The sequence below is a fragment of the Sciurus vulgaris genome (assembly GCF_902686455.1).
Source record: "Sciurus vulgaris genome assembly, chromosome: 14".
Classification (NCBI taxonomy): Eukaryota; Metazoa; Chordata; class Mammalia; order Rodentia; family Sciuridae; genus Sciurus; species Sciurus vulgaris.
The window spans coordinates 59,687,720-59,700,172 of record NC_136475.1 but is presented as its reverse complement, the minus strand read 5'-3'; the positions used below and the strand labels follow the sequence as shown (position 1 = coordinate 59,700,172).

The 12,453-nt window shown below is 46.7% G+C and overlaps 1 protein-coding gene across 1 annotated transcript in view; it reads right to left on the bottom strand.

The window, feature by feature from the left end:
* Window positions 1-2,558: 2,558 nt before the first annotated feature.
* Window positions 2,559-12,453, bottom strand: part of STPG4 (sperm-tail PG-rich repeat containing 4) — a gene marked incomplete at its 3' end in the record, with an annotated part of 43,126 nt that continues 33,231 nt past the window's right edge. Inside the window, 3 exon segments of the mRNA XM_079110902.1 lie at window positions 2,559-2,578; window positions 2,581-2,680; window positions 5,177-5,281. Of these exon segments, the coding sequence (XP_078967028.1) occupies window positions 2,559-2,578; window positions 2,581-2,680; window positions 5,177-5,281 (225 nt within the window).

The following is a 12,453-nucleotide window of genomic DNA, read 5'->3' as shown; positions in this document are numbered from 1 at the left end:
CTGAGGAAATGGCATGAGGTGAGACTGAGGGAGCCACATTTGATCCTATGCACACAAAGGGCACTAAAAGTCACCTCCAGGGACAGGAGAAAAGCAAGCATGGTGGGTGTGGGGGAACTGCCAGTTCACACCCCTGTGGGTGAGATGCCCCTAAATTCTTAGAGCAGAATCCCCCTCTTCCTCCTGATAGTCTGAGGGGCTCCTCTAAGGTTCCATTGACCAGCCTTGACAGAGACAGACATAAGCACTTCCTGCCTCGCTCCTTCTGCCATTGCGCTTCCTAAGACACCACTTCCTATAGAAAGCTCTTCCATCGGAGGATACAAACCATCTTACTGTGTGGGAACTCTGACCCACTTGGAGAATAAAATGTGAAAATATCTGCCCTGCAGCCATCTTCTGATTAAAGTGGGCAAGGGATGCTGCCCAGAGACCCCTACTGGACCTTTCCCATGGCTGTTTCCTGCTGGGAGGAACGTGATGCAATGTGGAAGAGCAAATGAATTCTGGGAGATGACAGCCTGCCCTCTCCTGTCCCAGTACCATGCTATAAGGGTTTATAAATCTAGAGAAGAGAGATGGGTTTTTTTTTTCTTTTTTAACCATAATAAAATATAGGCTTTAAAGAAAATTTTTAAGGATTCTTTTTGTTTATTTATTAGCAACCCTGGACTCTCCCTACCTCTGCTGTGCCCCCAGCTGCCATGCTGGATCTGCCTGGCAGTGACTGCTTGAGCAGAAAGGCCTTGCAGGTGCACAAGGCCCACATGCCCCAGTTCTGACAGCCTTACTCCCTCCCACGCCCCAACTTGCACCCTCCACTCTAATTGGGCCAGGCTTCCTCTGCTTCCCTCCAGCCAATGTTTATTCCTGCCTTGGGCCTTTGCCCAGATGGCGGTCCTTGTCCCTGGCCCTCTCCCCTTTCCTCTCTGCTGATCTCAGTCTCCTGGTCCCTTGGGTGCTGGCCAAGCTATCCCCTGCCTGCACCTAGACTCAGGCATGCTACTTCTCCCTCTGAACACAGCGGCTTCTCTGCACACTGACACAGCTGTCTGGCAGCTTCCTGAGGCTAGAGTTCAACTTCCCATTGCAGTTGTCACCTGCGTGAGGACAGAACCCAAGCTGTAGACCCAGGGGGACCAGCAGAAGGATCTCGGCCCAGCTTTCTCAGCTCCCAAGCACCCCTTCAGGCCTGTCCTCCCCTACCACCCTCCTCAACTTAGTCCATGCCTCGTTCCCCTCTGCTTTCAAGTCCCCACTCCCCACCCCCAGCACCGCACCTTGTACCTGACAGATAAAACACTTCGGTTGACCTGAAATCAGAAAGATAACCATGTAGCATAGTCATGAATCATTTAGCAATGAGGACTCTGACAATGAGGATACGGTGCTGAAAACACACTTTTAGTTTATTTTGCTACTGCATGTGAACACAAACTTCGATGGCAGAGCCTACTACACCACCAAGGCTACACGTGTGTACACGTATGCCGCCTAGTCCATTGCTCCTAGCGGATGATGCAACACCACAAACTTAAATCAAGTGCAGGAGAACATGATGCGGTCAAGGGATGAGGCGAGCGTGAGCTGTAGGAGGCTGCGGCCAGCATTGGACAGCATGCTCGCTGTTCAGCAGCAGGCTTGCTTTTCTAAGTAGAAGTTGTACACTCTAAAATAACAATACAGTGGGCTTGGGGTGTACCTCAGTGGTACGTGTCTGTTTAGCATGTCCAAGGCCCTCGGTTTGGTTCCCAGCAAACCCCCCCCCCCCCCCGCCAAAAAAAAAGTATAACATATATCCCAGGCAGTGGCAAGGGAGAGAAAAAATGTAGTATAGAAAATATATTAACCAGTATCACTCGTTTATTTTGTTATCAAGCATTACGCACTGTGCACAGTGGTATGTGCCTTAGGTTTGTGGACACCAGCATCACCACAAACACACGAGTGATGTCTTGTACTACAACGTTACCAGGCAATAGGAATCTTTCTGCTCCGTGCCACAGGGACCGAGGTTACATGCACAGTCCATCATTGACCTTCTAGAACATTGACTGTACTCATCAGATAGAATCAATATTGTTCTTTTCAAGGAGTTGAAAAGAGAAAGTGCCACCTTTGGGGATCCTGTGGCCTTGGTTGAATGTCAGTGATCACCAGGGAAGTCATCAAGGGGACCTGGAGGTCTTTCAACATTAATGCTGTTGAGGTAGAGGGACTGAGGACATGCAGCCTGGACTTATGGGGCATCTGCGTGATTGCAGAAAGACCCTGGCACCCAGTCTCTAGGGACATGCTCTTGGGTAATAATAGGTTGAGTGAATATATGATTCATTTCTCAAACCAGGACACTTTTGAGACGTGAATTGGTAATTATGCTGGAACTATCAAAGACAAACAGGAAGGATCGTCACCCCAGGCGATCCATCGTGTCCTGAGGTCAAACCCCTCTACAGAACAGGCAAGGTACACTTTCCTAAACACAAGAACTTACTAAACAACCACAACAACAACAAAGCAAAAACAAAAACTCAAAGTAGCTTGGCACCAACATTGCTTTATTTTAAAAGCCAATTGTGTTATTGAAGAAAAGGCTGTGCTCTCTGCCCATTTTGGCTATGGTTGGGGACTGCTTAGGAAACTGTCTGGAAGAGGTGTATGCTCCTGGGCCTGGGGTTTTCTGAAACAAGAAAAAATAAATAAATAAATAAGGACTGATGAGGTAGTGACACCAAAACCTGGTTGCTGGGTTAGATGTGGGTGGTGGGTGAGTCCCCCCTGCAGGTCCACATCAGCCTGGCCTGTGAGGTCTTTGAATTGGAGCATATGTGCCCTGGGAGCTGAGGCGACTCCTGTCAGGATCACTGGGTGACTGGAGAGAGGCTGAGGCAAGGGCAGGACCATTCGGGGTGCACGGGCACCTGCTGGGAGAAGCAGGGTCACACTCCACCACCTCAAGGCACACTTCCCTCCGTGGGTCCTCCACCCACACAGCTTCCATCCCAGGGAATGCCATCTGCCTCTCCTCCAATGACCTCCATCTAGAAACAGGCGGCTGGAGAGACCCAATTCTGAATCTGGATGGTCTAATTCCAGAGCCCAAATTTCCTCCCAAATATGGTCGAGTTTCTGTCATTAACAGTGTGACAAAGCAAGGTGTTTTTCAAGTGAGGTCGGTGGTCCCAGGGTCAGAAGCATTCCCAAGGGATCCACGAGTTCTTGTTAGTAAACACCAGGCTCCCATTTTGAAGAAACCACGAATGTAATGACTGAGGACAAGGGTTTCAGAGTCCAACAGGCCTGGGTTCGACTCCCAGAACTATCTCCAGTGGCTCAGTGTGACCCTGGACCATCAATCAGGACAGAGTACTGGCTATCAGGAGGGGACGAGGCTCACCGAAGTCCCTTCAAAACAGACAGTACTTGGAAGGCCCAGCAACAAGCCTCCCCTGGTTACCACCCCCCTCCCATTCTCTATTATCACCTACTGTCCTTTCCATCCTTCCTCACAGTGGGCTGTCTCTTCAGGAGACAGTGAGGGTACAGACAGTATTCCCTGAGAGGGAAACGGAGCGGTCAGCCTGGTCAGCGCCAGAGGATGAGATCAGCTGCCTGCAGAAGCCACTTTCAATGACAGCATGTTTCCCTGCCAAGAGCAGAGCAGCAGCCTGGAAATCTAATCAAGTCTTGGCTACACGTCAAAGGAAGCGGAAGCCTTTATTAGTGCGATTAATGAGGATGCGACGTGCACGTGGAGTCCTGGAAGGCCAGGCCACAGAACTGGAGGTTGGGCAGGCCTGTGCCCATAGGGCCACCCTGCAGGAGGCTGCCAGTTGTGGTTCACCCACCTTGACAACATCCAGCTTGGCCCCCCTGCCCTGATTTCACTGTCACCAAGTGACCTTCCGGTTGTCCTTGGCTTCTATGAAAATTTCCTATGAGGGAGAGCAGCAGGCCCCCTTGGTGGATACGTCTAAATTAACACTACGCATTAGGGTGTGTTGCTCAGTGTCCTGGGAGTTTGGTTAGCATGACTCAAATCTTCCTGAGAATGCCCAGTCCTATGGACTCTGACACACATCTCTTTTTGGATCATGCTGAGGCCACCAAGGTGGTAGGATCCTCCAGACCCCTGTTGTTGGTCTCTCTGCAATTTACGGTTGGGCCTCCCCAATACTCCTCCAAATAAAGGTCACACTGGAGTCCAGACAGCTGCAGTACAGTCCCTGCTACCCAATGCCCCAGCTTCTCCCCATCCCCTGGAGCCCTTGGGGGAGGCTATTCTCTCTTTTTTTTTTTTTTTTTTAATTTTTTATTTTTATTTTTTTTTATTGTAAACAAATGGGATACATGTTGTTTCTCTGTTTGTACATGGCGTAAAGGCATACCATTTGTGTACTCATAAATTTACATAGAGTAATGTTGTTTGATTCATTCTGTTATTTTTTCCCTTCCCCCCACCCCTCCCACCCGGGGGAGGCTATTCTCTTACAAGCAGAATTTGTATTTCTGTCTCCCCAGTCATCTCTAATGAGTCTACATACTTTCAGACTGTTTGGGCTGGGGCAACAAGACCACAGGAATTAAGACAGTCTTTTGACATTAAAAAATATTTGAAAAAGCCACAGTTGGTAATGCTTTTGTAACGTTCTTGGTCTTCTCTGGGCCTTTGAGACTCTGCACATCCCCAGAATCCACTTTCTCCATGGACTCAAGCCTCCTCCTGTCCTTTGTGAGTCCTTGGAGCAGGGTGATCGCTCATGTCTTAAAGGTCCCATTTGGTTCGGCAATGTTTCTGCCTCAACGTTTTGCTTCCTTGGGCTCCCGGAAGCCATACACACAAAGAATGTCAGTTCTGGTGGCTGGAGGCGGCCACTGCACAGTGCTTGCTTCAGTCCATTAACAGTGCCCCCTCAGAGGATCCAGGTCACAGCACTGATGGCTGATGACCGAGCTGGCTATTTTCAACCCACCCATAATTCAACCACAGTCTTTGGGCCTAGAGTCACCCTGAGTCTGAGGCTGGCTGAGAGCTTCACTCCTTAACTGCCTGATGGGTACACACTAGGACTGTATGTGACTGCAGTCCCTGTCCCCCGACCCTCCATACACAGGGACTCTTAAGACCTACCCCACAGTCACACCACTGGGGGTGTCTGTCTTTTAGAATACTCACTGAATAGCTGGGCAGGAATCGGGGTACTCTGGATTGAAAACAAGAAGTAATGGAACTTGCTGAAGGCATTTTTAAATTATAGTGACCTGGTCCTGGGCCTTCACGCTAGAAGACATTAAAAAAAAAGTTTCGTTGTTACTAATGCTTGATATGTTTTATTAATGCCTTTTACAAATAAACATGAGTTCATGTGGTATAGTAAAAAAAATTCCTGGATTTGGGCTTGAGAGGTCATATTGAGGTATGACCTGGAAAATGGGAAGTGGGAATAACATGGAGTGACCCATCTTAAGCATAATGTGAGGGCTGGAGGAGACAAAGCAACTTGTAAGGTTCCCCTTTAGCCCTGTTAGGGGGAGCCCCTGCCACACACAGGCCCCTGTTCACATCCACGTCCTCACGCCGTGCTTGCAGCTGTCAACAGTGACTTGCTGCTCTGAGCTGTTAGCTTAATAAAGCACGCTTACTCCTTCATATAAATGTAATGTTTTCTGAGTCCTAAAAAGTATTCACAGCAATTCACTGAAATAAACACAATGTTATGAGATTAACATAAATGAATGAACACAACAACTTTTTAAAAAGACAAACACCCGAATGGAAAAATCAGCAAAAGGCAACACACAGAGATGAAACCCAGATGTTCAATGAGCACAATGGGGGGAGGGGAGAAGGGCTTTAACCGCATTAATCACCAAGTAAGTTCTAATTAAGACAGTGAGATTCTCTTTCTGGAACATTAACAAATGCTAAGAAAGAAAGAAGAGACAGAGAAAGGAAGAAAGAAAGGAAGGAAGGGATGCAGGGAGGAAGGGAGAGAGGAGGAAGCAGGAGAGGAAGGAACCCAAAGATTTAACAACAAGCACAGGCCCTGCCGCAGATGCTGGCAGAATATAAATTCAATCAACCTTTCTGTAGCACGATCTGGAAAGACGAAATGTTTTTAAAATGTACTTGCCCATACAGATGGAGGGAGACAAAGAAGAAAGGGAGTGGTCACAAGGGTGCCGCAGAATCCAGGAGACTAAGGATGAGTCCTGAGCCTAGATCAGGGGGGCAGGCTGGGACAGACAGGTCAGGGTGGTTAGAAGGCAGGGAGGGAAAGGGAGGAGGAGGGAGAGAAGAGGGGGGGGGAGAAGAGGGAGAGGAGGGGGAGGGGGAGGGGAGAGTGGAGGGGAGAGAGAAGGAGGAGGAGAGGGAGGAGGGAGAGGGGGAGGGGGGAGAGGAGGGGAGAGAGTAGTAGGAGGAGAGGGAGGAGGGGGAGGGGAGGAGTACCGCCCAAATACCACGTGTATACTGTTGACTTGATGTAGATCTTTTCCTTTTTTCCCCAGCATTCACTCTTTTCCTCTCCCATTTTCAGTCAGTGCTCTTTGCCACAGGGGTGGGGCCCGGAAAAAAACCAGAAATATCCCTTCTGGCAAGGTGTCTTGGATCTGTTTTTAAATAATGGCAGGAACTGGGGGGAAACAGGTGGGAGAATGGATGGAAAAAAAAAATGGCCAGGAGTTGACGCTGTTGAACAGGCACATGAAGGTGCAATATAGTGTTCTAGCTATTATGTACTTGTTTGTTTGTTTGTGGCACCAGGGATTGAACCCAGGGACACTGAACCACTGAGCTGCATCCCGGGCCTTTTTTTATTTTTTATTTTGGGTCAGGGTCTCACTGAGTTGCTTAGGGCCTCGCTAAGTTGCTGAGGCTGGCTCTGAACTTTCCATCCTCCTGCCTCAGCCTCTGGAGTTTCTGGGATTACAGGCCTGTGCCACCACATCCAGTTTATGTATATATTTTTAAAGTTTTCTCAGTACAAAGTTTAAAACAATGTATATTTCTTATTTTGACCCAGCCATTCCACCTTTAGGCATTCATCCTGAGGAACAATTAAGAACTGTTTACAAATATGGAGCCTCAAAAGACATTCAGCATAACATTATTTTAAAAGTAAAATATTAGAAATAAACTAAGTAATCAGTGATGTGTGTCTGGTCAGATAGATTGATTCTTCCATCTAGCTGTCCAGTGTTGATGAAGCTTTTTAGGCATAAAAATGATTCTCAAATATCATTGTGAAAAATGTAACTTTAAAATGTGTTTATAAAAAAATTTCAAATGACCTATACATGGATGGTAGCTTTCTCCAGGTGATGGCATATTAAATTAAAAGGGAAAAAAGTATTTTTCTGCTTATCTGCATTTAAAATTTTTTCTGCAATGAACATGAGAGTTCTTAAAACATGAAAAAATACTGTATAGAAAAGTGAATATGGAAATTGGGTAAAGAAAAATAAGGAGGGCTGGGGTTGTGGCTCAGTGGTACAGTGCTTGCCTCGCATGTGTGAGGCACTGGGTTTGAACCTAGCTAGGCAGCACATAAAAATAAGTAAATAAAATAAAGGCATTGTGTCCATCCACAACTAAAATATTTTTTTAAAAATAAGGGATTAAAAAAATATATAAAGCCAATATATAAGGGCTGGGGAGATAGCTCAGTTGGTAGAGTGCTTGCCTCGCAAGCACAGGCCCTGAGTTCAATCCCCCGCACCGCAAAAAAAAAAGCCAATATATAGAGCCACATATTGGGTAAGATCCTTCTAGTACCTGAGGCTGGTCACAATTGAGTCCAGGAGATGCAGCAAAACAAGCGCGGGGCTGCAGACCCTCTGCAGGATTTAAGAGCAAGCCTCTCCCGTTTGCTTTAGCTGGTGGCACAGAAATGTAATCAGGGCTGCCACTCTCGACTACCCTGCCATGAATGGAATATGTTATTTACAGCCAGGCACAAGTCTGATAAATCAAGGGACGCATGCGCCTCCTCCTTTAACGCCCTCATGACAGACAGATGAAAGTGGTAACGTTTTCAAACTATGCAGACATGTGACAGAGGTCCCAATCAGGGTGAGGTTCTCTGGTGTAAACTCTGTACCAACACTGTAGAAATCATAAACACAAAGAAGCAAAAGCCATGGGAATCCAGACAGAGACAGTTTGCGCAACCTCTGACTGTAATAGCGCAGCTCTTTGAGCTGGATGAGTAGCTGGCCAAAGATGCTGCCGGGTGCTTCGTCAGTTCCACGCCTACCACCGCCTTCTGTAGCGCCTGCCCCGGCTCCCAAGCCTAACGTGGCTTTCCTTTCTGAGCTGCCAGGTCACCAGTGCCTTGGGAGTCTGGATGTCGAGTGTGGTGAAGCACTGAGGAGTTCCCATGCCATCCAGCAGCTGCCGTGCACAGGCTCCGTCATCTGACTCAAAGGGACTGGGACATGGAACAGAAAGAAACTACTGACGCATGTTATCAAGAACACATGCAATAATAAGTGTTGGCGTGGATGTGGGGAAAAAGACACACTCATATGTTGCTGGTGGAGATGCAAATTGGTGCAGACACTCTGGAAAGCAATGGACCCACCATTTGACCCAGCGATCCCACTCCTTGGTTTATACGCAAAGGACTTAAAATCAGCACACTACAGTGATGCAGTCACATCAATGTTTATAGTAGCTCAATTCACAATAGCTAGATTGTGGAACCAACCTAGATGCCCTTCAATTGACAAATGGATAAAGAAACTGTGGTATATATACACAAAGGAATATTACTCAGCCATAAAGAACAATAAAATTATCACATTTGCTGGTAAATGGATGAAGTTGGAGAATATCATGCTAAGCGAAATAGGCCAAGCCCAAAAAACCAAAGGCCGAATGTTTTCTCTGGTAAGTGAATGACAATATGTAATGAGGCCGATAAGAATGAAGGAACTTTGGATGGTGTAGAGGAAAATGGAGCGGGAGCAGGTGGGGAAAGGAAAGATAGTAGAATGAGACAGACAGTATGACCCTATGTACATGTATGATTACATGAATGGTGTGAATCTACATTGTGTACAACCATAGAAATGAAAAGTTGTACCCCATTTGTGTACAATGAATTAAAATGCAGTCTATAAAAATAAAAATTTAAATAAAAAAGAAACTACTGCCACATGGGGCAGATGGAATCTTTAAGAGGGAAACATTAGGGAAGTGGATACAGGCCCAAGTACATATTTCAAAAGCCACAGGAATGCTGTGGCAAAGCTCTGAGACTGGTCACTCTAGGGTCCTGCAATAGCCAGGAAACAGCTCCAGCAGAGTCCTGGCTGCAACCCCACCTGAGGGCTTTGTAAATGGGCAGAAGGCTTGGGATATGTCACTTCTGGACCCAGTTCAATGGGATGGTGTTTAAAACAAGAAGGACATTTGTACTGTCTTTCTTGAAGTTGAGCACTCTGTCCCCTAGTATACCAGGGATCACCAAGTGTGATCCAGGGCTTTAGTCTCACAGTGTGGTGTGCACGGGGAGGCCGGCCTCCGGGTTCAGCTAAAGCACTCAGCACTTCTCACACAATCACATGGCCATTCCCTACACCTTGCAAATGTCAGGGCTTTGATGTGGCAACTTGGGATTTCCCAAAGCTAAACCTCTCAGAGACCACCAACATTTATCCCAGGAGAGAACAGAATAGCCACCCAATGAAAGTCCCTAAACCCAAGGCCAAGGGAAACTTCAGGGAACTTTTCATGGGACCATTCCTCTGCTTTTGGGACCTGATTCCAGCTTGACCCTCCTGCAGGACGGTAGTATCATCCTCTCCCCTTTGAGAAAGTCCTATTTAACTACTGGTTCCTTCCTCCCTCCCTTCCTTCCCTCCTTCCTTAACCCAGAATTACTTAATAACTGAGCTGCATCCCCAGCCCTTTTTATATTTTATTTTGAGACAGGGTCTTGCTAAGTTGCTTAGTGCCTCACTAAGTTGCTAAGACTGGCTTTGAACTCATGATCCTTCTGCCTCGGCCTCCCAAGTCACTGGGATTGCAGCGCCACAGTGCCTGGCTGGTGTTCATTTTTTAAAAAGGGAAAATGTAGACATAGAGACACACACACACACTACAAGAAAGCAAAAGGAGAGTTCTATAAACTGAGGAATGACAAAATGTTCCAGCAAAGGACCACAAGCTAGGAGGGACACATGGAGCAGATTATCCCTCAGTGTACTCAGAGGAAACCAGTGGGGTGACAGCCTGATCTAGGCCTTCTGGCCCCCAGAACTGTGAGACAACAAATTTCTGTCGTACTGGTATGACTACCCAATTTGTGGGACTCTGTTACAGCAGCCAAACAAATATGAGGTCCAGCTCATTTCTTTATCCAACTGACAGACAATGCTCCCGGCAGCGGGCTAGAGGCTAGGTATATGATTGTCTCCCAATATCGGTCTGCCCATTTCTTAGAGTCAGAACAATTTTTAACTGGGCACATGTCTTCCCAGAATAAAGTCTCAATTTCCCAGCCTCCCTGGCAGCGAGGCGTGGCCACGTGATTCATTTCAGACCACTAGGAGGGAGGTGGAAGAGGTGTGTGCCATTCCAAGGAGCCTCCTTAAGGAGAGGGCACACCAGGCTTCCTCCCTGCCCTCCTTCCTGCCAGCTGGCCCCTGTCCTCTGCTTTGTGATCACAGGAACAAAAGCCATGCTCGGCAGAGGAGTATGGAGGAGGAGGAGGCCATGGACTTGCCACACCAGCCCTAAACTGCCCACTGCAGGGGGTTTAAAGAAGAGAAATAAATGCCTACATTGTTTATAATGTTATTATCAAGCCCTCTGTTCTTAGCAGCAGAAGTTAGTCTAATTGACAAGATAGGCCTGCATTTCCTGTCTTCATGGCTTTACACTTTAGCAGGGAATATACACCTTACAAGAAAATAAAATCACAAGCATGTGGAATGTCACACAAAGGAACGGTAGGATGCAAGAGGGTACACTGATCTGGCCCCTGGTCCTCCAGGATCCACTCGAGGAGAAGACTGGAGGAAGGGTTGGTGCAGGAACTAGCGGTAGGGAAGGGTAGGACAGGTCAAAATGGACAGGGCCTTGAGAACAAGCCTGAAGAAAGGGACATTATTCATTTGAACCCTGCCGGGATAAATTTGCTGCATTACAAAAGTAAAATAATACGTGCTCACTGGCCTGTTCTGATTTAATTAGCAGAAAGACCAAAAAAGCAAGTGATTAGTGGTCCAGGGATAGCTTAATATGTATGCAAGCTAACAGTAGGAGTTCTCCTCCATTCAACCACCTGAACCCTGAATGTCCCAGGGGGTTAGGCACTGCTGCTAGGTTGAATATGTCAAATCCTGGTCAAACAAAGCCTAATAGTCAAGCCCGGAAATATTCACTGAAACTCGCTGTGTGCCAGGTATTTATGCCAGGGGTTCTGACAGATGTTAAAAATATTTGATATAAGATCATTACCCTCAGGGTGCCTGAAATCTAGTTGTGAAGACAAGAACAAAATTTTCAGTAAAAGGAACAATGCAAGAATTAAAGAACAACAATAAAATAAATGCTGGCGGAATAGAACTAAATGTTAAGTGGGAGGCATGAGCTAGGACTCAGGATGAGTTTGCAGCAAGGGGAGGCCATGGAGGCAGAAAGCTCGGTGGAAGAGGGACTGGAGAGCTGCCCCTTGAAGAAAGGCACGAGATTAGTGGACAGGGAGGGAAGGATGAGTAGGCTCAAGGCCACAGGCCAACCGGACAGAGACCAGTGTCACGGACGGGATGCCGTACATCCATATCAAGATGCAGTAAAGACTTGTAACCGATGCTGGGGGTCGCAGACCAGGCAAGCACTCTGCCACTAAGCCACATTCCCAGCTACTCAAGAAGGGACTTCTAATCATCCAAGTTAGCCCTGTTTCCACAGGTTCCTCATCCATGCATTCAACCAACCAAGGACCAAAAATATGTTTTTTTATTTTTGTTTTTAAATGTGTCTGGGAGCCAGGCATGGTGGCTACTGGAGCCGAGGCAGGAGGATGGCAAGTTCAAAGTCAGCCTCAGCAATAACAACAATCGCCCGTCTCAAAGTTAAATCTAAAACAGGCTGGGGATGTAGCTTAGTGGTAGAGCACCCCTGGGTTCAAATCCCCAGTTTAAAAAAAAAAAAAAAGTGTCTTTAGCTAGACTTTTTTCTTGTTATGATTCCCTAAACAATATAGTATAATAACTATCTATACAGCATTTATATCGTAATAGATATTATAAAGAATTTAGAGATTATTTGTAGTGTACGCATGAATGAGCACAAGTTACATGCAAATACTACACTGTTTCATAAAAGGGTCTTGCACATCCCTGGATTTTGGTATTCAAAGGGTTCCTGGAATCAAGCCTTAATGGACACTGAGGTATACCTGTACTATGTTGCAAAATATGAGCTTATATAAAAAAATT